This window comes from Xenopus laevis, chromosome 1L (genome assembly GCF_017654675.1).
Source record: "Xenopus laevis strain J_2021 chromosome 1L, Xenopus_laevis_v10.1, whole genome shotgun sequence".
NCBI lineage: Eukaryota > Metazoa > Chordata > Amphibia > Anura > Pipidae > Xenopus > Xenopus laevis.
Genome location: NC_054371.1, coordinates 158,843,016 through 158,870,421, shown reverse-complemented (window position 1 = coordinate 158,870,421; position 27,406 = coordinate 158,843,016). Strand labels below are relative to the sequence as shown.

Below are 27,406 nucleotides of genomic sequence, written 5' to 3'. Positions count from 1 at the left end.
CCTTGTAAGAGCCCCTAAGAGTAAGTTGACCCTAGAAAACCATATTTTAGTCCCATTCCCTATTGATAGGACAGTAAGAACAATAAAGTATAGCACATATAAGGACCGGGGGGAGCCAACCCTCATGTTTTTTTCTGTCCTACCTTTGGTAGGATGGTAGGAGCAGAGCGGATCTTTTTTCTTCGGATTTCAGCTCCAAGAGAGCTGTGGACATGCAGGGAGCCAGTGAGTTTGGTGGTCCTTGCGGGGTGGAAACTATTCGCAATGGCGATAAACCCTGTGAGCAGTGAGACACACTTTTTACTGGATTATCCGGCACTTCCACGTTCCAGCCGAATTAGGTACATCAGCTCGTGGGACGCAATGCATCACGCTCGGCAGGAGGCACCCTAAAATGACGTCATTGCGCTCTGGTTAGCGTGAACTTTTAAAAAATAGTGCTTGTACAGCCTAGATTGCCTGTTTTCCTGTCACTGAGGAGGTAGCCAGGTTCTAAGGCTGCTGGGTGCTGGGGAAAGCCTGAAGGTATTTTCAGGTCCATTATGCCTCTCTCTCTCTTATATATATTGGAACTTAAGGATTGTTTTCTCCGTGTGTTACAGATGTCTAGTCAGGAAACTCCCTCTGGGAAGAGAAAATCCAAGAACAGACATTTGATTTGCTGGGAATGTGAAGTACCCATACCTGATAATTATGAAAGAGGGCGCTGTGAAGATTGCTTAGCAAAAGCCCAAAGTGTACCACAACAAGCTGAAAGTTCTCTATCCTGGCTTAAAGATCATCTTCAGCAATCTTTTGCAGAGATAAAACAATCAATCATACATAGAGATTCAGGAGAGGTGGAAAGGGAATCCCTGGAAGAGGCAGAGTTTACAGTTTTTGACGAGATATTTTCGTCTTCCGAGGGAGAAGAAACAGAGATGGCAAGGTTCCAAGCGGAATCAGTTTCAAAATTGATTAAAGCTGTTAGAGTGGCTATTGAAGATCAGGAGGGAAAAGATTTGACTGCAGAAGCAGAAAGAGGTTGGACTCAAAAGAAACAGAAAGTTTTTCCAGTGCACCCAGTAATTTAAGATCTCATAGAATTTGAGTGAAAAAACCCGGATAAAGCTCCTGTAATTAATAAGACATTTAAAACACTTTTTCCAATTAGTAAAGAAGCTAAAGTTTGGGAATCATCTCCAAAAGTAGATGTCGCGGTTGGTCGCCTATCTAAGAGGACCACTATTCCTGTGGAGGATGGTTCAGGTCTTAAAGATGTCATGGACCTCAAGGTGGAATGTTCGCTCAGACGCATTTATTCCACATCGTCTAATCAATGCAAGCCACTTATTGCTGCATCAGAGGTTTCCAGGGCCCTCGGGAACTGGGTGGTCCAGTTGGAAGAGGATGTACTAAGTAAAACTCCTAGAGAGAACCTGATAAAAGATATAAAATATATAAAGATGATTAAAGCTGCATCAGAATTCCTATGCGATTCATCTACTGAAGCTAGACGGGCCATATGGCTCAAACTGTGGAGAGTGGATTCTACATCTAAGATAAATCTATGTAATATGGATTTCGAACCTGGACATTTGTTCGTATCTAATCTAGATACACTGATGGAAAAACTGTAAACAAAGAAGATCTCCACCCAGAACTCGCCAGTCCAGGTATCCAGAGAGGGAAAAAGAGAAAGATAGATCTCAATCTTTCAGAGGACAAGGAATGGCCAGAGCTACAAGAGGAAGAACGCCAGAAGTTTGGAGGTGGGAGACAGACTAACTTTTTTCTATCCCCAATGGAAATCATTTATCACCAATACATGGGTTCTGCATCTAATAAAAGAAGGTTACAGAATAGAGTTTCAACCACCTCAAGAATCTGTCATTATCCAAACAGATTTTTCACCTCAAAAACAGCAAGCACTAGAGGAGTCCATGCTTAAGTTTTTACAGATGAGGGCGCTCGAAGAAGTACCCCAATTAGAAAAAGGTTTGGGAACATATTTCAGAATTTTTTTGGTTCCAAAGCCAAATGGAACGTCTTGGATGATTATCGACCTAAGAAGGTTAAACAGATTCATAAGGAGGAAGCACTTTTGAATGGAATCCATAAAATCAGTGATACAGATTCTAGAAGAGGGAGATTTTGTTGGCTACTCTAGACTTAAGAGATGCATATCTACACCTGGCGATATTTACAAAACACAGAAAATATCTAAGAGTGGCAATGTTTGTCGACAATCAGCTTCGACATTTTCAGTTTCGGGCTCTTCCATTTGGAATTACTTCAGCCCCCTGTGTCTTCACGAAAGTGGTGGTAGCCGTAGTAGCCGGTCTCTGGGAAGAAGGGATCCATATTGTTCCTTATTTGGACGACTGGCTAGGATGGCTTCTTTACTATCAAAACATCTTCAAAGGACACTCAAAGTTCTAGAGGCCCTCTGATTGATAACAGAACAGAGGACGATGGCTCTTCAAGTTCAGATCTCAAAATTACTGTCACACGCTCCAGTGTCTCTTCGTCAGATGATGAAAGTATTGGGTTTGATGATGTCATCCATAGAAGCAGTCCCTTGGGCACGCCTTCACATGAGGTATCTTGAAACCAAGAAACTATCCAGATGGGATCAGAATTTATCTACCCTGGATTCAGTGATATTCATCCTGGTACTAGTACTGGAAGCAATGGATTGGTGGCTCCAGAGGGACAGGCTGAAACAAGGGAGATCGATAAGAGAACAAAGTTGGTTCCTTGTCATAAAAGATGCCTCCAAATTTGGTTGGGGTGCTCATTTGGGGCCCCTCATAGTCCAGGGGACCTGGGATCATGTGGAGAAGTCTCTCTCTTTAAACTTCAGAGAGCTAAGGGCAGTATTCCTAACCTTGAAAGCGTTCCAGCCAAGGATCAAGGGGTGTGCAATCAAGATTCAGTCAGACAATACCTCAGTAGTGACTTACCTGAACAAACAGGGAGGTACAAGGTCCAGAATTCTCCTAACAGAGTCCCTAAAGATCCTCAGATTGGCAGAGGAAAATCTACAGGATCTCAAGGCAATTCACATAAGGGGGGGAAAGGACAATTGTTTGGCAGACAGGCTGAGCAGGGGGAAAGTTTGCCCAGGAGAGTGGTCATCGGTCCAAGAATTTTTTCAGAAGATCATACGCAGGTGGGGGATGCCAGTGGTAGACTTGATGGCAACACGCCACAATGCAAAGACCACCAGGTTTTGCTCCCTATACAGGGAGGACAACCCTTGGGTTCTGGATGCATTTTCCATAGAATGGAAGTTCAGACTGGCATATATTTTCCCTCCAATTCACCTAATCGGCAGAGTTCTGAGGAAATCAGATGGGAGCAGTCTTCAGTGATAGCTATAATACCATTTTGGCCGAAAAGGAGCTGGTTCTCGGGCCTGATGGAGATGTGTCAAGGGGAATACTGGATTCTCCCATTAACAAGAGATCTGCTGAGGCAGGGCCATCAGCTTCTTTTGGACCTACAACGGTGGATGCTGACAGCTTGGAAGTTGATAGGCCCCTATTAAAAAAATTGGGTCTATCAGAAGATGTGGTAAATACACTACTTCAGTGAAGAAAGCCACCAACATCTAAAGTTTATGCCAGAATTGTTAAAGCTTATAAGAAGTGGTGTGTTTCTCAAGAAATTCGTTGGGCCAATACGAATACTAACCAAATTTTAAAATTTCTACAAAAGGGTCTTGAGAAGAATCTTAAGCCTAATACCCCAAAGTTTCAAGTATCAGCGTTATCTGCATTTTTGGGAATTAGACTTTCTGAGAATCCTCTCATTAGAAGATTTATTAAAGCTGCAGTAAAGCTCAGACCGACAGTAATACAACCCATACCTCAGTGGGACTTAAACGTGGTCTTAGAAAGATTGTGTGAAATTCCCTTTGAACCTTTGGATAAGTCAGACATAAAATACTTATCCTTTAAGGCATTATTCCTCACGGCGTTAACATCAGCTAAAAGGGTCGGTTAGCTACAAGCTTTGTCGATTAAGGATCCTTACATCAGATTTTTTCAGGATTATGTGTTACTAAGAACAACTCCCCACTTAAGATTTGCCTTCCTACTTTTCTACCAGAACCAAATACTGCGGAAGAAGTTTGGTTACATTCCCTCGATGTGGGAAGGATTCTCAAAGAATATATCAAAAGAACACAAGATTTTAGAGTATCTGAAAACTTGTTAATTTCTTTTTTTGGAAAAAACAAAGGGAAGGCAGCTTCGAAATTATCTCTGGCTAGATGGATAAAAGATACTATTCAGACATGCTATATCGTAGATAATCGTTCTCCTTCAATATTTGTCAAAGCACATTCAACTAGAGCTACAGCTACATCTTGGGCAGAAAAATATCTAGTTCCGATGGATCAAATATGCAGAGCGGCTTCATGGTCGAATCTTCACATTTTCTCCAAGCACTATAGACTAGACATACAGGCTTCCCAGGAGGCAGCTTTTGGAAGAACCATTCTACAGTCAGTGACGAAGAGTTCCTGAATTCCCACCCTTTCTTGCTATATCCCATTTGTGTGCTGCAATTGGACGCTAAGGAACGTTGAAATTTCACTTACGGTAATCTCTCTTTCCCTTTTCAGTCCAATTGTCAGCACAAATAAAATCTACCCTCCCTATTAAATTACTATGCATTCAGTTTTGATGTATTATTGCTTGGAAAGAACATGAGGGTTGGAGGGAGGGGGTCCTTATATGTGCTAAACTTTATTGTTCCTAAAATCCCATTGTGTGCTGACAATTGGACTGAAAAGGAAAGAGAAATTACAGTGAAGTGAAATTTCAACTATTTTTTCAAATATTTAGCATGTAGTGAGCTGAAAATAAAATTGTGGTTTTATAATATTTCTGAAAAATTCTTCAAAGCTTGCATTTTACAGCATCTAATGTAAAATATCATAAAAGGGTCTTCTAAACAGAAAATAATAAGAGTAAGTTAATATTATTATGTTTGAATCCAAACTACAAATCAAAGCTAAAGATTGCATTTCTTATGACATGTCTAAGAAATTGTGCACTAAAGCACCTTATTACTCATATGACCTAAGGTAAAACAAAAAAGATAAAGCATTATAAAAATGATTGACAGATGTCTTATGCACAGTTTGATGCCATATAAGCATAAGACTTCCAGATGTAAGGCATGACATCTCGGATGAAAATGGAGCAAAACATTTTTTATGGTTGACATGGCTACTAAAAAAAATGTATTATAAGAGACCCTAAAAGTAAGTTGATCCCAAAAGCCATATATCTTTCGGCAAGTACACATTCTGACAAATTTAAAATGGGCAAGTATGTCTTTGGAATTAAATTAGCTGATGTTTTAATAAAATTTCTGTAATCCACCTCAAAGTTTTCATTACATCACCTCATGTTCAATATGTCTTAAAGTATAAATGTAAACCGTAGGTATATGGGGTCACGAATGCTATGACTCTTCTGAAGGGTTTTATACCCAATATGCATAGGATTACTAAATTATGTGGCAATGTAATGTACCTTCTTCTATCCCTAATAGCCTAATGTTTGCTTACCCTATTGTCTACATTTGCTGATTAATTGATTGCTTTTTTTCACTGAAACTGTAATTAAAGGACCCTTCTGTCAGTTGTATTAACCGTAAATTACCATTCAGTCTGTATTTACAGGGTTAAGCTCAGAAGGTAAATGGAATGGCTTAAAATGCTCCAGAACAAATATATGTTTCTGTATATTGCCCTTAGATACAAAAAGTACATTGCAAAGGTGAGCTATGAGAAGAAATCTTGCATTCAAGTTATCTGGGACAAAACTTTTTTTAAAAAAAAATATTAGGAGGACAAAAAAGAATGGAAAGCATCAATCAGGCCAAAAAAAATAAAAAGTAAAACAAATCTCAAATTATTTGTAAATATATTGGAAGAAAATACAGCAGGAGTTCATGGTACTCATGGGACTTAAATCGGGTAACTAGGTTGGTGGAAACAGGGAGGGAGATTTTGAACTACTGTACCTCTTTTTCTCCAAGGAGGAGCCAGATAATGAAGGCTTCCTTTTTAATAGAACCAATTCAATAATTGAATAAGCCCACTTATTCTCCTACTAAATTAGTTATGCTCTTTGGTTGTCAGACCACTTTAAAGTTATTCTCTGTCATGGGAAAAAAATTTTTCACAAAATGTGTCAGTTAATAGCACTCCTCCAGTAGAATGCTGCTTTCAAATTTGTTTTTCAAAAGAGCAACAGATTTTTTTAATATATAATTTTGAAATCTGACGTGGGCTAGCCATGTTGTCAGTTCCCAAATGTGCCCCCAGTCATGTAACTTGTGCTCTGATAGACTTCAGTAACTCTTTACTGCTGCAATGCAAGCTGGAGTGATATCACCCCCTTCCATTCCTCCTGCTAGCAGCCCTTCAGCAGAACAATAGGGTGGTAATGAGATAACTGCTCCCTAAAGCTGGCCATAGAGGCAAAGATCTCATCGTACGAATCGAGGATTTGTACGATTTTCGGACCGTGTGTGGAGAGTCCCAACAATTTTCGTCCGGCGAAGATCGGTCATTTGGTCGATCAAACAGGTTAGAAAATCTCAGTCGGCTGCCGATAATATCTTTGTGTGTTGCCGATCGTACGATTTTCAGTGGGAGACTGTCACTAGCTTTGTCTATCGTACGATTGCTGTCAGGGGCAGAACATTGGCTGATCTGTTCTTTACAACTTTATTTGGTCGGAATGGTAAGACTTTGATCTGAATGGTTAGTGGCAGGTCGGGAGGTGGGAAATTCCGATCGTACATTGATTCGTATGATCGGACCTTTGCGTCTGTGGCCATCTTAACATCTGCATTGCTAATGCTCCCATGCTACCATCTATCTAAAAGTAGTTTCTGAAAGCACATGACCAGGCACAATGACCTGAGATAGCTGCCTACACACCAATATTACAACTAAAATAAATACATTTATTGGTTCAAGAATACAATTTTAAATGGTAGAATGAATTACTTGCAATGTACACAATGTAATTGAGTAATCAAAACTATACAGGTATGGGACCTGTTATCCAAAATGCTCGGGACCTGGGGTTTTCGGGATAATGGATCTTTCTGTAATTTCATACCTTAAGTCTACTAGAAAATCATGTAAACATTAAATAAACCTAGCAGGCTGGTTTTGCATCCAATAAGGATTAATTATATCTTAGCTTGGATCAAGTACAAGGTATTGTTTTATTATGACGGAAAAAAAAGAAATCATTTTCTAAAATCTGAATTATTAGGATCAAATAGAGTCTATGGGAGACGGCCTTTCCATAATTCTGAGCTTTCTGGATAGCAGGTTTCTGGATAATGGATCCCATACCTATACCATAAAAAGCATGACAAAATCCCTTTAATTAAAGCGGAATAACTGGTAACATAAAAATATATTAACGTGTATTGTGTGGGTAATAATGATTTTTCACAAATAAGTTGTATTTATTTTTCTTATAGTTGTTTTTAGACATATTATCTGAAAGATATTTATTAATCATCATCACTAGCTACAGTTCAGTGGATTTTCATAAAAGGGACAGGGGATATATATATTGTCTAGTTTTGGTTTATATGTAGATTTTAGATAATTTATGTATTTAAAGTGAATGTACTAATAGTATTTGAATTACTGATCATGTGACTTTTATCAGCTGTTTGTTCCCGCCACAGTATATATTTAAGGTGGTTTAATGTTCAGTTTGTTACTTTGAGAAAGGCTAGGGACCTAGCTGAAACGTTAGTCATTTATAATAAATATTATGATTTTTATTAAGCCCTGAGAGTGCGGACCTTCTACACAGGCCAACTCCTGATACTTGCTCAGCTAGCCCTCAGTTAGACCCTTATCCTGACATTCTCCTGACAAATTAAGTAGTGACATAGTGCTTTAAATTAATTCTAGTTGCTCAAATTGGCTTCTTATGATTTGTGTGTAAGTAGTGATGCAGTAATGGGTGCATGTGGCTTCAGTTCAGAGTATTTGAGTAGAATGTACAATGGCCTGTGTAGGACCTGTGATTACTAACATCATTTAAAAGGTTTTTAAAAAATGGTCTCATATGAGGATATGTCTTTTCTTACATATTAATAACTATTTTAAGTTTCCATGAAAATGACATTGAAAAGTTTTAAAAATATGTTTTGTTTAAATGAAATGTAATTATTTATTTATAAATTATTACAGGATGCAAATGTACATCCTACAGAGGATGGGGACCAGCTTTTACTCTTCATTTGGAGCGAGAGAAGAAAGAATTAGAAGACACCGAGAAACAGCCAGTGAGCAATTTGGAAGACTTTTAGTATCAGCAGCAAATAGGAGACATCCAGCAGGGCCATCAAGACAAGCAACATGAACAAATCTAGATGATCAGATTCTAATTGAAATAAAATAAAAAAAATTCCAAAATGTTTTCAAATGTTTTTGTGGTCATTATAATACCATATAATACACAAGAGCCATGAATATCCTGTAAATTATATCCTTATAAACGGTGAGTTCTGATGTCATTAGTTATAAACGGTGAGTTCTGATGTCATTTCTGTCACATGACTCACTGAAATTTGTGTATTATAATAAATAAAGTACCCCCAGTTGTAAAATATGAGGATATTAGAAGTTACCTCGGAGTTCCATGACCTGTATAAAAACACTCGGCCTTTGGCCTCGTGTTTTTATATGGTCATGAAACTCCTCGGTAACTTATAATATCCTTATATTTTACAAGAGGGGGTACTTTATTCACTATATCATGTTAGAAAGTCTTTTTGCTCCTAATCCAGGGAAAATGGAAGTAAGGCGTGCCTGATGTCTTGATTTTAAAGCTATAAAAATATTTTCTCTTTTAAAAAACAGATTTTAGTACTACAGAGGCATTTTATTTGTGCATCACAAACTCAAATGGGCAGCAGTGTATACATGTGCTGAGAGAGACCTTAAAAAAAAAGAGACCGTAGGCTGTAAACTCCACTGAACCCAGGACTTATGCTATTCATGGAATAATAATAATAATATAATAAAGGTATAATCTATAGCAGCATTTATAGTTGAACTTCCCCTTTGGTTTATAACCTTTGCTGGATTATCTGCAAAATGTAACACCCTATTGATTACTGAATCTGGGAAAATGTATGTTTTTGTATGTATGCTTCTGTAGATATGGACTACTATGGGGCAAATTTACTTATGGTCGAATATCGAGGGTTAATTAGCTCCCAAGGATGAAGGGGTTAGTAGCATAAAGAAAATCACAAGTCTATTATAAAGCGTATGAGCCCTTTCTCCTTTTTCAGTTTGAATGACTGCCCCCCATGGCTACACAGCTGCCTGTATAAATTATAGTAGTATATCTAATGCAAACACATCAATTTTACAAATGCAAGTCAATAGTACATGATATTTTAATTACTTTAAAATGCTTATATTTTTTGGTGTTACTGTTCCTTTAATCCAATGATTCTAATTTTGAAGAAAAAAAAGTTTTTTTTGTTTCTTTGTAAAACACCTGCTGGGGGGGTACTTTCTTCTACCATACCAAGATAATTTTTTTGATTTTGCCGGCATTCCCTACTCCATTTGGCATGCGCAGGAGCAGTACAGAACATCTTTGCCGATTTCTGTGCATCTGCCTTATATGCAGGTAGGGTTGCCACCCGGCCAGGATTTTACAAGCCTAGCCGGTAAAACACCTGCCAAGGCCAGGGCCGGTATTAAAAATTTGTAATACCCTTAAAGGAACAGTAACACCAAAAAATGAAAGTGTTTTAAAAGAATGACAATATAATGTATTGTTGCCCTGCACTGGTAAAAGCTGTGTGTTTGCTTCAGAAACATTACTATAGTTTATATAAACAAGCTGCAGTGTAGCCATGGGCGCAGCCATTCAAGCACTGGATACACAGTAGATATCAGACTATTCTGAAGAATCCCATTGTATACCAAAGAGCTTATGTTATCTGCTGTGTATTCTGTGCCTTTTCTCCTTTGCCAGCTTGAATGGCTGCCTCCATGGCTACACAGCAGCTTGTTTATATGAACTATAGTAGAGTTTCTGAATCAAACACACTAGTCTTATCAGTGCAAAGCGACAGTACATAATATTTTAATTACTTTAAAACATTTTGATTTTCTGGAGTTAGTGTTCCTTTAACAAAAGCCCTTAGCCCGCCCCCAATCCACTCGAAACGTAACTTTTCTATGCCAGGATGACGGTTTGCCGTCATCTATAGTAAACAAAATCAATTACACAATAAAATATGGAAATGCAATTTCCCATCGTGCAAATAAGCAGTAATTTGTTTGTGACTAATTTGCTTTCTATCTGTAAGTAGGAATAAATCCATGGTAATGGCAACTCAACCTTTTTTTTTTATAAATGTTTTTTAATGACATTAATCAATGCACAGTATTCCAATTACAGAAAGTCCTCCTCTCTAGAAAACCACAAAACCCAAGCATATCTGATAGATAAGATACTAGTAAACACAAATATGTATTGCAGAAGACATGAATCCTGCTTAATATAACAGAGAAATCATGATACTAGCTCTTAAAGTGGACGTGTCACCCAGGCACAAAAACCTGTATAATAAAAGTCCTTTTCAAATTAAACATGAAATCCAATTTCTATTTTTTATTAAAGCCTTCATAGCTGTTGTGAGCTCATTTAAAAATCTCAGCTGTCAATCAAATATTCTCTGCCCCTCCTCTATGCCTAGGCATAAAGGAGGGCAGACAATTGCTTTCACTTTCCATTCAGCACTTCCTAGATATTAGTGCTCTCCACATATTCCCCCATTCTTTTCACTGTTTAATTGTGTAGCCAGGGCATGGGGGTGGACATTAGGTCCCCATTCTGGTGCAAAAATAAGATTCTGAGATGATGCAAGACTTGCCTTAATAACAGTGTCCACAAAATGGCCCCTGCCTGCTTGCTATAATTATGAATTCCCAGACTGGAGGAAACAAGATTCAAATAATTTATATAGTGTAATTAAAGTTCATTTTGCTTGACTAATGTGATAAAATAGTATTTTGAATAATAATAATAACCCATAATAATTTTGGGTGACAGGTCCCCTTTAACAGTGGATACTGAAAGGAAATAAAATGTAACTTTTATTACCATGATCTTATCCAAAAATCTCCCCTGATTCATCCACGGCTGATGTCACAGGGCCTCTTTAAATGCAACCACCTCTAGTTTAGGATGGGGGAGGAGGATGATTTAACCTTTTTAGTGTCACACATGGATTTTAAAGCTAGGGATGAACTTCTGATCAATTCTCCTTTCCGTTGACATTGAGCAAAGTGTGCAAACAAGTACCCCTTGTGGCTAAATTGCCCCAGAGATCAACAGACATTTGGTGATGATGTTTGTGGTTGGACATTGACCACCAGCCCTAATAAAAACCATTCTGAAGACAACCCATTGCCCTCTTGCTTTTCTTTTCCATTGATTTCACACACAAAATACACAATATACAATCTGCCAGTGCACACACAAACTTTTCTTTTTTTCCCCGTTTCCATCAGCATTCTCCTATGCTTATAAGGCACCTCTCTGCATTGACACCTTGTCTGGACACCAAGATGAAGATTATGAAGATAAGGAGAGGACATTTCCTGTGAATTAACTTGATCTGTATAGGGCTGCTGGATAAGGCTCTGTTTATGATACAGATTAAGGGCCAGATATCCTTTTAGAGATTTAGTATCCCTTACAAACTGTTTTTAAAGGGGACATGTCACACTACGAAATAATTCCAAATTCTTTTCTATCATGTTAGTTGCGCAAAATAAACTTTACTTACACTATATTTATTTTTTTACATTTTGTTTCCTTCAGTCATGGAATTATACAATAATAGCAAGCAGGCAGGTGCCATTTTGTGTACACTGTTATTAAGACAAAACGTGTATCACCCCAAAATCTAGTTTATGCCCATGTGCAGTGCACTACACAATTATAGACCCTAAGGAGGGAAGGGGGAATGTGAGGACAGCAGTGATATAAAGGAATTGCTGAATGGAAAGTGAAAGTAAATGACGGCCCCACCTCTATGCCTCAGGCATAGAGGTGGTGCAGATAATATTTGATTGACATCTCAGATTTTAAAAACCTTTATAACATGGATAAATGTTTTAATGCAAAAAATAATTATTGTTCCATGTTTAAATTACAAAGGACTTTCATTATGCAGCTTTTTATGTGGAAGTGACAGGTCCACTTTAAAGGTGCACAAAAATTAGAGTTCAATGATGACAAGTGTTGTGACTCAAATTGATACTGTCAAATAATGGTTAATAATGTGGTTTAACCCAATAGTTTATGTTGCATCGAGATATACAAAAGTACCAGGTACCATTCTTAGATCTGTTATATTTTTGTTGAATAAAATAAAATAACTGTAAAGTGTGTGAGCTGATAAGGTTTCTCTTGGTATTAAAATCGAGCAAATGGCCAGACTGGTGACATCAGAGGGGATGTTCTGTGATGTCAGAGAGTGGAGCAGTGACATCATAGCATGCGTAGTGACATTGGGGAAGTGTCTGGTGATGTTGGGGTGTGACTTTGATGTTGCACCCACATCCCTTGGCTAGATTTTAAACTTTAAAAACCGGGCAGGATATTTTAAACCAGACAGCCCCCTAAAAAATGAACAGGTGGTAAACACAAACCAAAAACTACTATAAAGGGGTCTGGACATTAGTGTGAGGGGCATGAGTATAGCCCAAGGTAATGAGAAAAACAACACAAATAATGTGTCTTTTACTAATGACAGAAAGTTCTTCTTGTTTCACATAGTCCTAGTTTTAAAGTACTAAGATTAATGCATCCCTCCAAAAGGACTTGTGTTTAGTACAATATAAGTATTTATTATAAGAAGTAGGCCCTGTATATAGCAAAGCTGTGGAATCCACTATAAGGATAAACAGAGCTTCAAGGAATCGTTTAGTATAAACATAAAAAATGGCTAAATAGATAGGCTGTGCAAAATAAAAAATGTTTCTTATAATATTTTTTAGTGCTCCAGAATAAAAATAATGCAACATTTTTAGTTTCGTAAACACATTAGTGCACATCTGTAAATGTATTGTAGAAGTAATGCAATATGTTGAAAAGTGGAGTTTGAGCCTAATTCTTGCATATTAATGCACCCTTGAAATCATATAGCAAATCCCTGATGAAGGGAGGTGGAGAACCCTCTCCCCCAAATGTTGATATGGTGAATGGCTGAATAAATGGGTTAAGGACCCACATCGCAATTGGTGTCTTTAGCTCTGAGACGTTGCCAAAGCTGTGGAGTCGGCATCTAAAGCAATTTTGGGTATCGCCAAAAATGTACCAACTCCTAATAAGTTTAAATAAAAGCACTGAAAATAATCAAAACAGATTTAAGAGCTTCTATCTGGCAGAAGCAATTCTGTTTCTAAGGACAATACTTTAATTGAGGATTGTATTTAACAGCTATTATATAGCTATAGACCAGGTTCAATTAGAGTCAGGCCACACGAGCAGATTCGGGGAGATTAGTCGCCCCAGCGACAAATCTCCCCTTCTTCGGGGGCGACAATCTCCTCTGCCCTCCAGTTCACGTCAAGTTGCCTCACGAGGAAACCTCGGAAAATGAAGCGATGCGTGTGCATTCCCCCAGGCGATTTTCATTTAATTTTGCGCAGGGCAGGGGGAAGTCAGTTCGGGGAGATTGTCGCCCCAAAGAAGAGGAGATTTGTCGCTGGGAGCAACTAATCTCCCCGAATCTGCTTGTGTGTCCTGACCCTTAATAAAGAAGTTGTTTTAGGTTTTTGCAAGTGTTTTAAGAAGTCTAACTTTGATTTGTTTCAGAATGATGTGGTTTATATGTGTGTGCTGTGTCACCTCAGGAATACAGTGCAACACGGAGCCATAAGAACTGGCTGCCCCACAGCAAATGACAAAGTAAAAGCTCAGGGCGCTACGTGTCAGGGATGTTTTTGGTGCGACTGAGTTCGCTGTGAGAAACAATGGCACAGGCTTGTTTGTTTGTTTTCCTCTTTCATCTTGTCCCTGTGTGAGCACCGTCTGTCCCTCCCTCTTCTCTCCCCCCTTCCGTGCCGCCATCCCAGCTGTCTTTCCCGGGCTGAGGCGCGGGCCCAGCGGCGGGCATGGACAGCGCGAGCCGGGCGGGCTCAATGATTGTCCAACGGCTGGTGCCCAGTGTGTGTGAGAGAAGCAGAGAGAGAGAGCAGCAGCGGCAGCAGCACACGGACACACACACGTCTCCCCAGACGAACGGAGTCTCACACAGGAGCCCAAGAGCAGTCCATGCCTGCGCCCGCCGGAACTTGCCATTCGCACAAGGCAGCAGCACGTTGATTACTACGGTAGCAGGAGCCTCATTGCAACTCACTGCCCATCTCTCAACCCCTCTCCTAGTCTGAAACCAACTTTCAAACAACTGCAGCCCTATCAGCGTCCCAGGGGCCAGTACCATCCGCCGCATTTACCAGGGGTGTTTACAAGTGGCTGAAATTGCATCTCCGCGGCATTGTCCTTTTTAACAAGAGATCGGAGGACAGAAGACATTTCGGGACACTTAACCCCATTAGGGAAGGGCACCCGGAAATGCTGCAGGTGTCCCGGTGAACTCACTTGTCGACCACTAACTCTAGACGCTGATTTTAGCTCCTACGTGCCAAATATAGCGCCAGACAAAAGAAAAGCCAAACTAATCCCCATATACTACAGATACACACATAAGTACGAGTCCTTTGTAGGACATTTGATAGTTAGTCATTATTCCCCACAACCCCCCGCTTAAAGTTGAACTGTTCCAATGGCAATGAGTGGCACTGAGGCCTGTCAGGAGTGATTGTGAGTGGCCACAAAGACGGGCTGCTGTTGGGGGTAGGGAAGGAACATCATCTCGTCCCTTATGGGAACAGCTCGCAACTCAGCAGCCCTGCCCTACCACTGACCCAGCGAGGCAGAGTGTGCGCATGCGCAGCGCTGGACAGCTCCTGAGAGGGAAATTTAAAAACGGTTTGGGGACAGAGAGAAATCCCATTACAAAGGAGAGAACACAGTGCCCTGGAAGCACAGAGCTGCTCACTCACTGCAGCTTCCCTGCTCACTAACCATAACCAGAGACCTACGCCTGGGACATTTAGGTAACGGCATTTACTCATTATCTTGCTAATATATATATTTATTATTTTTCACAAAGCTCATAACCAGATTCCTGCGAAACTCAACCCTATGTCCTATGTGCTTATACATATGCGCACTTGTTATTCTATATAACCCCGCTTGTTTGTGTGCTTCATCACATGCTACTGCTATGGGCAAAACAGGGGTGAATCCAAACAAATTAGTGACATTTCCTAGCAAACAGAATCTTTACTGGGAATCGCTTAATATTCCCCCTCGTAAATATCAATTTTTATGTCAGATCATCGTTATATGTTTGTATTGGATATGGGGTTTCCTTAATAATCACTTGAAATTCTTCCCCAATATATTAACCTGTTTGCTTTAAGTGATATTTTATAATCGTGTTTATATAATACTCAAGTCTACATATTAGGGACTCACCCTAATCCATGCCACTGATATTTATAGTCCACAAAATCCCATATTTTTTTCCCCTGCTTTATATACCAACGTCTATTATACTTTCCTTTAAGACAAATCTAGCAAATGCCAATTAGGGCCCACGCTTTCACTTCTAAATCTTTGCATCACAGTATTGACTAATACCATATATTCTCCTCTTCCCTAAAGGAAATGATAGACAGTGACATATCTGCTATAATGTCTGGGATAATAAGGGCATCAGGGCAGAATCATCATCCACAGAGCCAAGAATATAGGTATGTTGTTTTTGTTTTGGTACTTGGGATTAAGCACTGGAAGTCAGAGGGGTCTTCTATACTTGATGGTGAATATTTGATAGCAAAGGGTATTTTCTGTCGAGAAGTTTACTGTTTTACTGCAAAACTTTTTCACTTGATTTTTGTGGTCTCTCTCTTCTCTAAAGTGTTCACCCTATAAAGTGCATACCAACATACAGCATACCTGTGCATAACCAAATATTTTTTTTTCATACATACATACACTTAAAATACAGTAGATCCCCCATTTTACATCCCTTGGTTTTAAGTGGTCCCAACTATATATTATACATAATACATTTCCCTGATTTTACATTTTTCTGGATTTTACACCATTTTTTTCTGGTCCCCTAAAAAAGGTAAAATGGGGGTTGTACTGTATACACTACAGTATTTATTTATTTATTTATTTATGCAATATATAGCTATACTGACAATTCAGATTTTTCTCCAGATTTCTTTAGACTGTTATGCTGTGGCGGTTCATATACAGCAGCAAAGCCGTTGACATAGCAGAATAGGGGGTTTTCCATGCAGCAGGGAATTTTTTCCAATATCTATATTGTCTTTTCTTACATTTTGCACTGCTTGTTGTGCCCTGTGGTGCAACTTGTTGTGCTCCTAGGATGGAGTGAAAAAATTGCACCTGACTTTTTATGCATCACTGCCTGCATTTGCAAGTGCTGCATACAGAAGAGGCAGGAGTTGGGTGACACCTGGATGTCTCCTGGAATGATCCTTAGCTTGCACATAATTAACAATACAGAAGCTGCAGAAAGCTGGAGAGTGCAAGGTGCGACTGAGCCATGAACTTAGTACCTGCTTAGGGTGCAACATATAAAGTGCAACTTACACCTGCCAATGGGAGGGGCATATCTGCTCCCTTTATGGGGCAATTTCAAAACCCTCAGCGCTCGATTACAACCACTTAACTATTAAATGATTCCACACTTGATTCCCTTTTCAGAGGCATTTTCCATAGAGTGGGTTAACACCATCACCCCTAGTGATCATAATAATGATACCTTTGCAGCTGGCATTATGTGACAGCTGTGTTTTTAATGAATAATACATTGTAAAAATCCCTATAAATAAGTTGGATTCCACTTTAATAAAACAGTTGCAATGCAAAAAGGCTAAAAAGTATAAGAAAACACTGAATGCTTATACTGAGGCTATCTTATTAGCAGAGAGATTTACAAACAAAATCTTATTAAGTACTGAGATATATGCACATATTTATTTTATACTGGGATTCTGTTTATAAAAAAATATTTTTTAGCCTGTTTTGGAGAAGTAAAGTGAGCAACTCTGTGATTTTTATTTTACTTTATAATAAAATACAACAATTTTTTTTGTCTGTATTTCATAGCCTATCTCTACGTACATATTTATGTTTATTGTGTTTTTATAGAAACTCTGCATTGTTTTGTTTATGAAGCTGGTTAAAAAAATAGATTATTATGTCTGGATGTCGATTGTACAATGTTTATAAACACATTAACCTCATTCCTTATGCTGCTTTGGCAGAGAAAAGCTTTAGTGCCCCCTGCTGTATAGGTGAACTACTGCATGCCAATTTTAACGGGGTCCTCCTGCCAAAAACTGTTGCTTTGCATAACAAATTGAATTCTAAGCAACTTTCTAATGTACACAAAAATAAGTGTTCGATAGTTTTAAATTGCTACTGAAAGCAGCAGCTATCTGAACCAATGTAGCAGAAGCCAGCAGAATAACAGACCTGAATTCTAATACAGTGTTCCAAGAGTCAAAAGAACTTATACGCATATACTGCTTTCAATATCAATTATATTTACAAATAAAACTGTTGATAATCTTTAGCCAATGTATATTGTCGTGCTGCTTAAAATTACACTTGACACAATAACTCTAGATTTCACATGATTTTACTTTAAAAAGTAGGAAACATTCAATTTGCACGGAGTAGTGCGTATGCCTTCTTTATACACAAATTATATTTCTTATGCCCAGATCCTCCCATTTACAGCAAAACATGCCCTATCAGCTACCAATTTTTAACAGACCTTTTTTAACAGACAGTATAGTATAAGGCATTGTTTTCCATCTATTTTAAAGGGCAGTTTACCTTAAATTAACTTGTACTATGTAGATGATTCTGTCCTGACTTCTTAGAATGCCACTGTAGGATGAACTTCCCCAGCAAATGCTGAAAATGATGATGATTTATCATAAAACAACTTATCTGTTTAGAACTACAGGAAGGTTTCGTCTTTAAAAAACAATAGTGAAGAGCACATAGGGTTAGCTTCCTAAGGAAATATTCATGAAACAGTTAATATCTATACATTGTTTTCATATAGACATCAGTCTCAGGTGGGTGTACCTGTGATTAAAGGTAGATGGTGGCTTCCGGTAACAATAAAACTTGTATCTGCATTAGGTGGATAACAAAACTCTGCTTGTAACTAACCCCCAAAATAGTTGCAGTCAGCCAATACATACATTTACCCACTCAAATGACTACAGGTTTGGAGAATAATGAGTGTAACATAATAATGTGCAGCTACAACATATCTCAAATATTATATATTTATAAGGCAGATGGTCATCTTGCAGTCATCTGGAGTTTGCTGAATTGTATCTCCCACTAGCCATTTAGCAAATGAAGTGACAGTTGTGACATCACCCATGTTTTGAAAGGAATAACATACAGACATCCCCAATAGTAACAGTAATCTTGTGAGTAACTGACTTATAAAGCTCACAATCCTTCAGATTCAGAGTTGTGGCAGCCTATTAATACACAAATTTCGTTCCATTCGGCCTGACAGAGAAAACAATAGAACTGTCAAACTGTATGAGTTCTGTTTATACTTGCTTTATCAGTGTAGCATATGACGGGGTCCTAGAGTTCTAGAAATCCCTGCAGGGGGGTGCGCAAGTGCCCAGTAACGTGAATATTTCCCAATTAGTGAAAAAAGAACATTTTCCTCTACAATTAAAGGCAAATTTAAGTTATGAATAATATGGATGTATGTAATATATATATATATATATATATATATATATATATATATATATATACTCCTTCCGATTCATAGCTGGTTCAGCTTTCTAGATATGCAACAGCTGATTTGCCAAGTTTTTAATGTTCCAGTTGACCTTTTCTAATAACTAACCAGAGCTGCTAGACAAATTGCGAGGTTGGGGTAAACAAGTTAAATTTATTGTTTTGAAGGTTATTGTTTATAATCTGGATCATTATCAGTACTAAGAGGGGTCAGGTTCCCTCCTCTGACCTCTTGCTTCACTGGCTGGGGGGGTTGAGGGGTCATAGACCAGGGTCATTTTTACTTTCTTTGTGGCACCTACCCTATCATAGATAAGGACACTGGTTTTAATTTTTTTTTAATTTGTCCCACCCTATCCCATGGGTTATAGTGGTTAATGTTCCTCAGGCTACAACTGATTACAGCCTCCCTGGCTAACAGGTCAGAAGTTGCTGCTGACTCTTACCTTATTTATTCATCGGTTTCCCACCAGGCACATGAACCCTGTCACCTGGACCTCCTTGCTACTAGTTAAGTTGACCCAAACCCCTACACAATGTGTGTTACAGTATGTGGTGGTCCCTAATAAAACCTAATAAGACCTAATAAGTATGCTATATGGTCCCTAATCAGACCTCCTGTATTTACTCCCCACCAGGCACAAGTTACAGAGGGCAACGTGATTACAAGGGGCTTAACTCAGTGAGCTTTTTCCCTCGTCAGGTCCAGTTTTTGCCCAGACTTAACAAGTGAATTTAAATAGCAAATCTTAAATTCCCTATTAAACTGATAATTTTATCATTGGACTGAGCATGCCTGACGGGCTTTTTCTTATTTACATTTCTAAATGATTTCACATGTGTAGCTGTGAATGTGGGTGGTAGGTATTTTATATAAAGCACGACCCCCCAAATGTCATAAAAGGCACCCAGTTTGTCCAGGAGCTGTAACCCGTAGCAACTAATAAGATATTTGCTTTCAAACAGGTAAATTCTACCTGCGGATTGTTTGCTATGGGTTATTGCTCCTGGGCAAATTTAGTGCCTTTTATTAAGTAACCCTGTTGTCTTTTAGTATTTGTAATGGATGATTCATATACCACATCATGGTATAGGAAGCACATTAAAAGGCACATTTATCATTTGACATTATTGACCATAAAAAATGTAAAATCTGAATTTTCGAATTCAAATTTTCAATTCGACCCTTGATCAATCTGCTCCTTAATAACAGGTTATGAAACACTGTCATGCAGTAATAGAAATGAGTATATAGATGTATATAAGGCTGGGGGGGGGCACACTGTAGTCCTCTAGCGAGTTCCAGAGAAAGAGAGGAGCTGTACAGATGTATGCACACATGAATGAACCTGTTTATAAGTTGAGTGTTCTACAAGCTAGCACTTTAACACAAGCTATTTATGTAAATAGAAATAAGATTGTTTTTTTAACCACAAAAGATTGATTCTATAGGGCGTGGAATTGGGTTTAAATAGGGGCATATGAGATTCTCATTCTTTCAGTATGAGGACCCAGCTGGTAATGGGTCTGATCCTGGACACTAGCAGGCTGTTACACAAGTGTTAACACAGGGGTTTGGGGATTGGAAGTTGTACTGAATGAGTTTGCCCTGTGACAGGAGGTGTGCGCAGAGGGTTTGACTCTTAGCACTCCCTATTCGACCTTTCCATTTGTTAAACAAAAAAGCCCCCAAACTCGTCATTTCAGACCAGTAGGCACCAGGCGGGTGGCAGATGGCACTCTTTTTGTGCTCCTCTTGTCTGCTGTCATTCAGCTAGATTAATGAAGGGTCTGCAAAGGGAAGAAGGGGGGAAAGAGGTCTTGTGGGGGTAGAGAAATAGAAACAATTAATCCTCCCCCAAAAACAATGGAGACACGTGTCAGTCGGCTTTAGCCGTTTTTTAAGTACAATAGAGCAGTGGTCTCTGAATAACAAAACCAACTGTTGCAAACCAGACGGGCCTGCCCAGCTTTTAAATCATTTCGTTTGATCTTGTTTGTTTATGATTTGGCCAATGGCAGAGCTGGAAGAAGGGTCAGCTGAGTATCCCCCCTCCCTTAACTCTACATTATCCAAATGGGGCATTGTGGGAAGTCACTGGTAAAGCTCCTAATTACTGGGATACAATGGCAGAATCAGAGCACACATGAGATGCATTCTATCTATGAAAAAAAAACAACATTTGCACTTGCACCGAAATGGTTAAATACATTCATTGCTTATGAAATAGAAATGTACCCCAGCTTAGATTCAGTCTTATAAAGAAGTCTGTCCTTCACAGGTATAGTCTGATAAATATTAGTATTTATAGAAATACATTTGTAGTGACAGCTGCACAGAGCTGACTGTCATGCCATGGATTATGTGATTATAATAAGGACTCAGCATTTCAGTAACGATCTTTCTACATAATAACGGCTGAAAACATTAACCTACACATTTCTATCTGTATAAAAACATGTTAGCCTGATTTTTTTTTTTTTTTTTTTTGCAAATCAAATCAGACGTTAGCCACATAACAACCTTTGTATTATAGATGTCTTTATTATCTTAGCTATTATTATCTGCTATTTGGCAGTAAAATTGCCATATTCATAAAAGTCAAAAAAATTATATCTTGTAAAACATTTTCAAAACCTCATGGGTAATTGTATTATTCTACCATTCTGTGCTTTATTAATTGTTCTTTTTAGCCTTGCTTGCATTCTAAGAAACCCTATAGCAGATACCATTTGCTTCCTTCATGTTAAAGGAACAGTAACACCAAAACATGAAAGTGTTTTAAAGAAATGGCAATATAATGCAGTGTTGTTCTGCTCTGTTACAGCTGGTGTGTTTGATTCAGAAACTCTACTATAGTTTATATAAACATGCTGCTGTGTAGCCATGGGGGCAGCCATTCAAAGGAGAAAAAGTACAGGATACACAGCAGATAACAGATAAGCTTCAATGGGATTCTACAGAACCTACCATCTACCATGTATCTTGTGTTTGAAGGATGCTCCCATGTATAAACAGCAGCTTGATTATATAAACTATAGTTGCATTTCTGAAGTAAACCCACCAGATTTACCAGTGCATTGCAGCAGTACATGACTTTGTCATTCCTTTAAAGCACTTTAATTTTTTGCTGTTACCGTTCCTTTAATAATCTTTAAAACATGGCTGCCATCAGATTTTCACTTATTAGAAGGGGATATTTTGAAGATTTTAGCTAAAAAATCTGATAATTTGTGTAATAATGCAGAATACTGACCCTTTCTTGGCACTGACCACAGGCATTTGAACCCCTCTCAAATGGGAGCAGAGGAACTTCCCAATGACCTGCAGTCTCTGTCATGGCTGACCTCTGTGGATGTTCCCAGGTTACAGCAGATGACTACTGCAAGGATGGACTACAGTCACTCTTCCCAGAATTCTCTGATGCAGCAGTCAGGTAGGTTGAGCATAGTCTATCTATCTATCTATCTATCTATCTATCTATCTATCTATCTATCTATCTATCTATCAATCTATCTATCTGTCTATCTCCTATCTATCAATCTATCTATCTATCTATCCATCCATCTATCTATCTATGTCTATCTATCTATTGTATGCCTATCATCTATCTATCTATCTATCTATCTATCTATCTATCTATCTATCTATCTATCTATCTATCTATCATCTATCTATCTATCTATCTATCTATCTATCTATCTATCTATCTATCTATCTATATGCCATTGTTCATGTATATTTTTCTTTCCAGGGCATTTATCAAGCAATGCACACTCACCTGGATCTATGATTCACATTCCAGCAAGCATGCAACAGGGGATTCTGGGTCTGAATACGTTAACATCACATGGGTCCAATGTAAGTAATCCCATATTAATCTTAAAGCTGCTGTTTATAATAGTAGACAAAATGAGAAACTTTATTCCCATAGTGAGGAAGTTATTGCGACTGGTAATGATGATGCCGTATGAATAAAACGATAAAATAAAAGCGTTTCCTCTTTCGTTCCATTAGATGAGCCAGTACAATATGGCAGGACACGTGTCTCCTGGTTTGCAGGCTCAGCAGCCGGTGTACCAACCTCATTCACAGCAAATCTATGCACTGTCCCAGGGATCCCAGGTAATACACCTTTCAAGTTTAAAAAAGCAAATATGTTTTAGAAAGGGAAGCTAGATGGAGTAGCTAGGCATGGGGGGAATAGTTACCAGTCAGTAGGACAAGTAGAATGTTTTTAATATAGATAAAATGGTGTCCCAATAAAAGAAATGCAGGATAAAGGTGGAGTTTAATTGTGTCTATTTTGTCAAATAATAATATTTCTCTTTTCTCCAGTGTTCCTCTGCAAACTTGTACAACAGTTCATACAGGGCACAAGCTCAGTTCACGCCGCGCCTTGCAGCTCATCCTACACAGGAACTGCAGCCCAAGAGCTACCCCAAACCCATCTATTCATACAGGTACATTCAACTATAAGATGACTAGACTTGATTTAAATAATCATATCACCAGTGAAACAGACAATAGCTCTGTAGCTATGGGTACCAATACTGTATGCACAGCTGTCTCTTCCATTGTACCCTACACCATTACTGGGTCTAAAGATTTGCATTTTACTTTTCTGTTAAAGTTGCCTTATTGCAATGGCCTTGAAGAACAGCAAGACTGGAAGCCTGCCAGTGAGTGAAATCTACAGTTTTATGAAGGATCATTTCCCTTATTTTAAGGTATGGCATAATGCACTGTATTGGTGTTGTCCATAATGGTGCTTTTCTAATGGTTTAAATTACAATGCATTTTCTGATGTTTACAGTTTTTTCCCCTTTTTGCATTACAGATAGCTCCAGACGGCTGGAAGAACTCAGTTCGACATAACCTTTCCCTAAACAAGTGCTTTGAGAAGGTAGAGAACAAATTAAGTGGATCTTCACGCAAAGGGTGCTTGTGGGCCCTGAACCCAGCTAAGATTGATAAAATGGAAGAGGAGATGCAGAAATGGAAGAGGAAGGATCTTCCAGCTATACGTAGGAGCATGGCTAACCCAGGTAATTACAAGCTTGGGTACCTTAAAAATTTTAGATGTGGAGAAACAAAAATACTTTAAAATGTGCCCTCGTTCAGACACCCTTTGATGCTGTAGAAAACTTTATAATTAGCTTCTCTTATTTTTGACTCCAAGACAGAGGATATGTTCAGGTGTAAAATACCACTACTTTTGACAAACTTTCTTAAACCATTTATCTCTCTGCAGATGAACTGGACAAACTTATCATGGACAGACCAGAGAATTGCAAAGCTCCTAGTAAATTGGTGGAAACAGAAGTTCAAGCTATGACGCCCATAGGAAACATCCCGGGCAGGATTCCTCAGCACCATCCACACCATGTCATGACTTTGTCATTACAGTCCATTCCTTTGCACCATCAGATCCAGACCCAGGCCAGGCTAGCATCAGCTTCTCCAGCCCCAGCCCAGAGTCCTCCAGTTCACTCTATTCCAGACATGACCCACAGTCCCCTTCAACAGCACATCATGAGCAGGGCTGCTTCAGACTTTCTCAGCCTCACTTCAGATATGAACACAGAGGTTGATGCCCTTGATCCTAGCATCATGGACTTTGCTCTACAAGGTGAGTAGGACATGTTGTATTAAGTAACTAACAGTGGGTTAAGTACAGTGGTTTATTAAAAGGGCCATTTCGTGCAGAAACTTGTCTTAATGATACATGCTCAAATTACCATAAAACAAAATGAAAACATTTCAAATTAATCTTGTTTAATTAAAGGGATTCTGTCATGGGAAAACATGTTGTTTTCAAAACGCATCAGTTAATAGTGCTACTCCAGCAGAATTCTGCACTGAAATACAATTCTTAAAACAGCAAACAGATTTTTTTTATTCAATTTTGAAATCTGACATGGAGCTAGACTTATTGTCAGTTTCCCAGCTGCCCCCAGTCATGTGACTTGTGCCTACACTTTAGTATGGAAATACTTTCTGGCATGCTGTTATCTCTCCTACTTAATGTAACTGAATCAGTCTCAGTGGGACTTGGCTTTTACTATTGAGTGTTGTTTTTAGATCTACCAGGGAGCCATTATCTTGTGTTAGGGAGCTGTTATCTTGTGTTCTATCTGGTTACCTTTTCAGTGTTCTATTGTTAGGCTGCTGGGGGGGGCGATATCACTCCATGTTGCAGTACAGCAGTAAAGAGTGACGAAGTAAAGAGAGTGAAGTTTATCAGAACACAAGTCACATGACTGAGGCAGCTGGGAAACTGACAAAATGTCTAGCCCCATGTCAGATTTCAAAATTGAACATAAAAAAAATCTGTTTGCTCTTTTGAGAAATGGATTTCAGTGCAGAATTCTGCTGGAGTAGCACTATTAACTGGTAAGTTTTGAAAAAAACATGTTTTCCCATGACAGTATGCCTTTAAGGGCCTGTCTCAGTATATTATTTTTATTTCATTCCCGTATTGGCTTTTAATTCCAATCTCCATTATGCTTTATGTTAAAGGAAACATATGGGAGGACATGAAGGATGAGAGCTTCAGCCTGGACACATTAGGGGCTTTCAGCAGTTCCCCTCTCCAACTCTCAGACTGTGATTTGGGAACCATTGGTCTGACCCCTGTGTCTAGCAGCGGGGATCATTCTTTCTCAGACTTTCAGGTTACCAGCCTGTACACTACATATCCAACTATGGAAAATGTGGCACCTTCCCAGTGTGTGACTGGATCAGGAACCAAGCCTATTGCTCTGCTTTAATAGCAGGACACTTATGAATTCAAAGTCACTGTGACAACTTCTGGTTGTATATTGGCACTGTACTGCCAGAGATGAACATAAGCAACTGATGGTGTTTAGGCTGGATACTGGAAAACTTGCACAATTTACCCTGCCGCCAACAATCTGCAAAACAAGGAGCCTGCTGAACAACACAAAGCATCATTATACCATACAATTAAAATTGCCATTTCTGCCTCTACATTGTTTTTTCAGTTGGACAAAAAAAGTTAAATATTGCAGAAATATTTTTTGGTGAAATCAGTGTTGCATATTCAGGTTAAAACCAATACTCCAAAAAAAAGCTTGCATGTCAGGAAGGCTACTAACAAGGTCCTCTTGCATTGACTTATACATGAACTCGGCAGGTTTTAGGTGGCGAATAGTCCAATTCAAATTTTAAAGGGCCAGAGTTGGATAGATCTCAAAATTTGAATTTAAACAAATAAAGTTTGGATAATTCAGAATTCGAATTTGAGAGTTTTGACCATAAAAAAAAAATTTAAAAAATGAATTAAAATTTTCAATTCGACCCATAATAAAGCTGTCTTTAGTTGGCGTTAGAAAAGCTAATTCCTGGACCTGATTTCTATTACGGCAGCTCTAACTATTTGCCAAGGAATAAGAAGCAATACAAGGGAGTTGTTTTTTTGTGACAAATTTTATTTATTTAAAATTTTAAGAGACTTTTCTTAACACGCAACATTTTTGAAAGATCCACATAAAGCTCCCCAAATTACATTCGTGTGTTAGCAATGACTAAGAGGCATACGCTGCCCAATAGCTTTGGAAGTTTACCAAGCAGAGAAGAGTTGAAATTGAGGTAGTGTTATATATAAGGTATAGGGTGCTTTATTGTCAGATTTTTCTGAATACTCACCTCTCAAATTGAGAGCTTTTTTTTATTTTCCTCTGGAATTTCCACCTTTCAAAACTGGCGACAAGTATTCCAACCAACAAATTATGATTTGACACGAGTTGTATTGTACACATCAACCCATTCACAACCTGGGAGCCTTTCATTGCTCTTTGGCCAAATTTTTTATTTTATTTTTCTTTCAAGCTGAAAAAAAAACCACTGTATAAATTGTAGAATTACTCTTTTTCTCAGACTGTTTCTAGAATAGCGTATGTATGTGCATGTTCACCTTTTTATACATTTTAATATTGTACTAGGCAGTATTATTTGTAAATTTATTTATATTTATTATTGTGAACAAACCTCTGTAAATTAAGCAGTTAATTATTTTGATTAATGTGGACGCTCATTTTGTATCTTTAGTAAAGATATCTTTATGTAGTCTGATGTAGATCTTATTTTAAACAGTCATTCATTCCTAATGACAAATTTACTCCAGTCACTTAAATAAGACATATATATATATATATATATATATATATATATATATATATATATATATATATATATATATATATATATATATATATATATATCATATCCAAAAAGTTGGGACACTGTGAATGTGTGTTGGATGATGAATGTTCATTTTTGTTAAACATTTTACATTTTCTTACACTTTAAGCCATTTTTTCCCAGGCCGAGCCAATTCTACAGGTAAACCTCAATTTATATTACCCAGTTTTATGTGTGTGTATGTGTGTGTGGGGGGTCTTTA

General features: G+C 38.3%; 1 protein-coding gene across 1 annotated transcript; it reads left to right on the top strand.

Annotated features, from left to right (window-relative positions):
* Positions 1-14,113: 14,113 nt before the first annotated feature.
* foxn4.L (forkhead box N4 L homeolog) lies at positions 14,114-25,971 on the top strand. Its single transcript, XM_018260933.2, has 10 exons — positions 14,114-15,202; positions 15,816-15,904; positions 22,257-22,414; positions 22,733-22,839; positions 22,996-23,103; positions 23,317-23,441; positions 23,612-23,708; positions 23,819-24,026; positions 24,233-24,610; positions 25,501-25,971. Exons 2-10 carry the CDS (start codon positions 15,819-15,821, stop codon positions 25,749-25,751), a joined length of 1,518 nt encoding a protein of 505 aa, XP_018116422.1. The 5' UTR covers positions 14,114-15,202; positions 15,816-15,818; the 3' UTR covers positions 25,752-25,971.
* Positions 25,972-27,406: the final 1,435 nt, after the last annotated feature.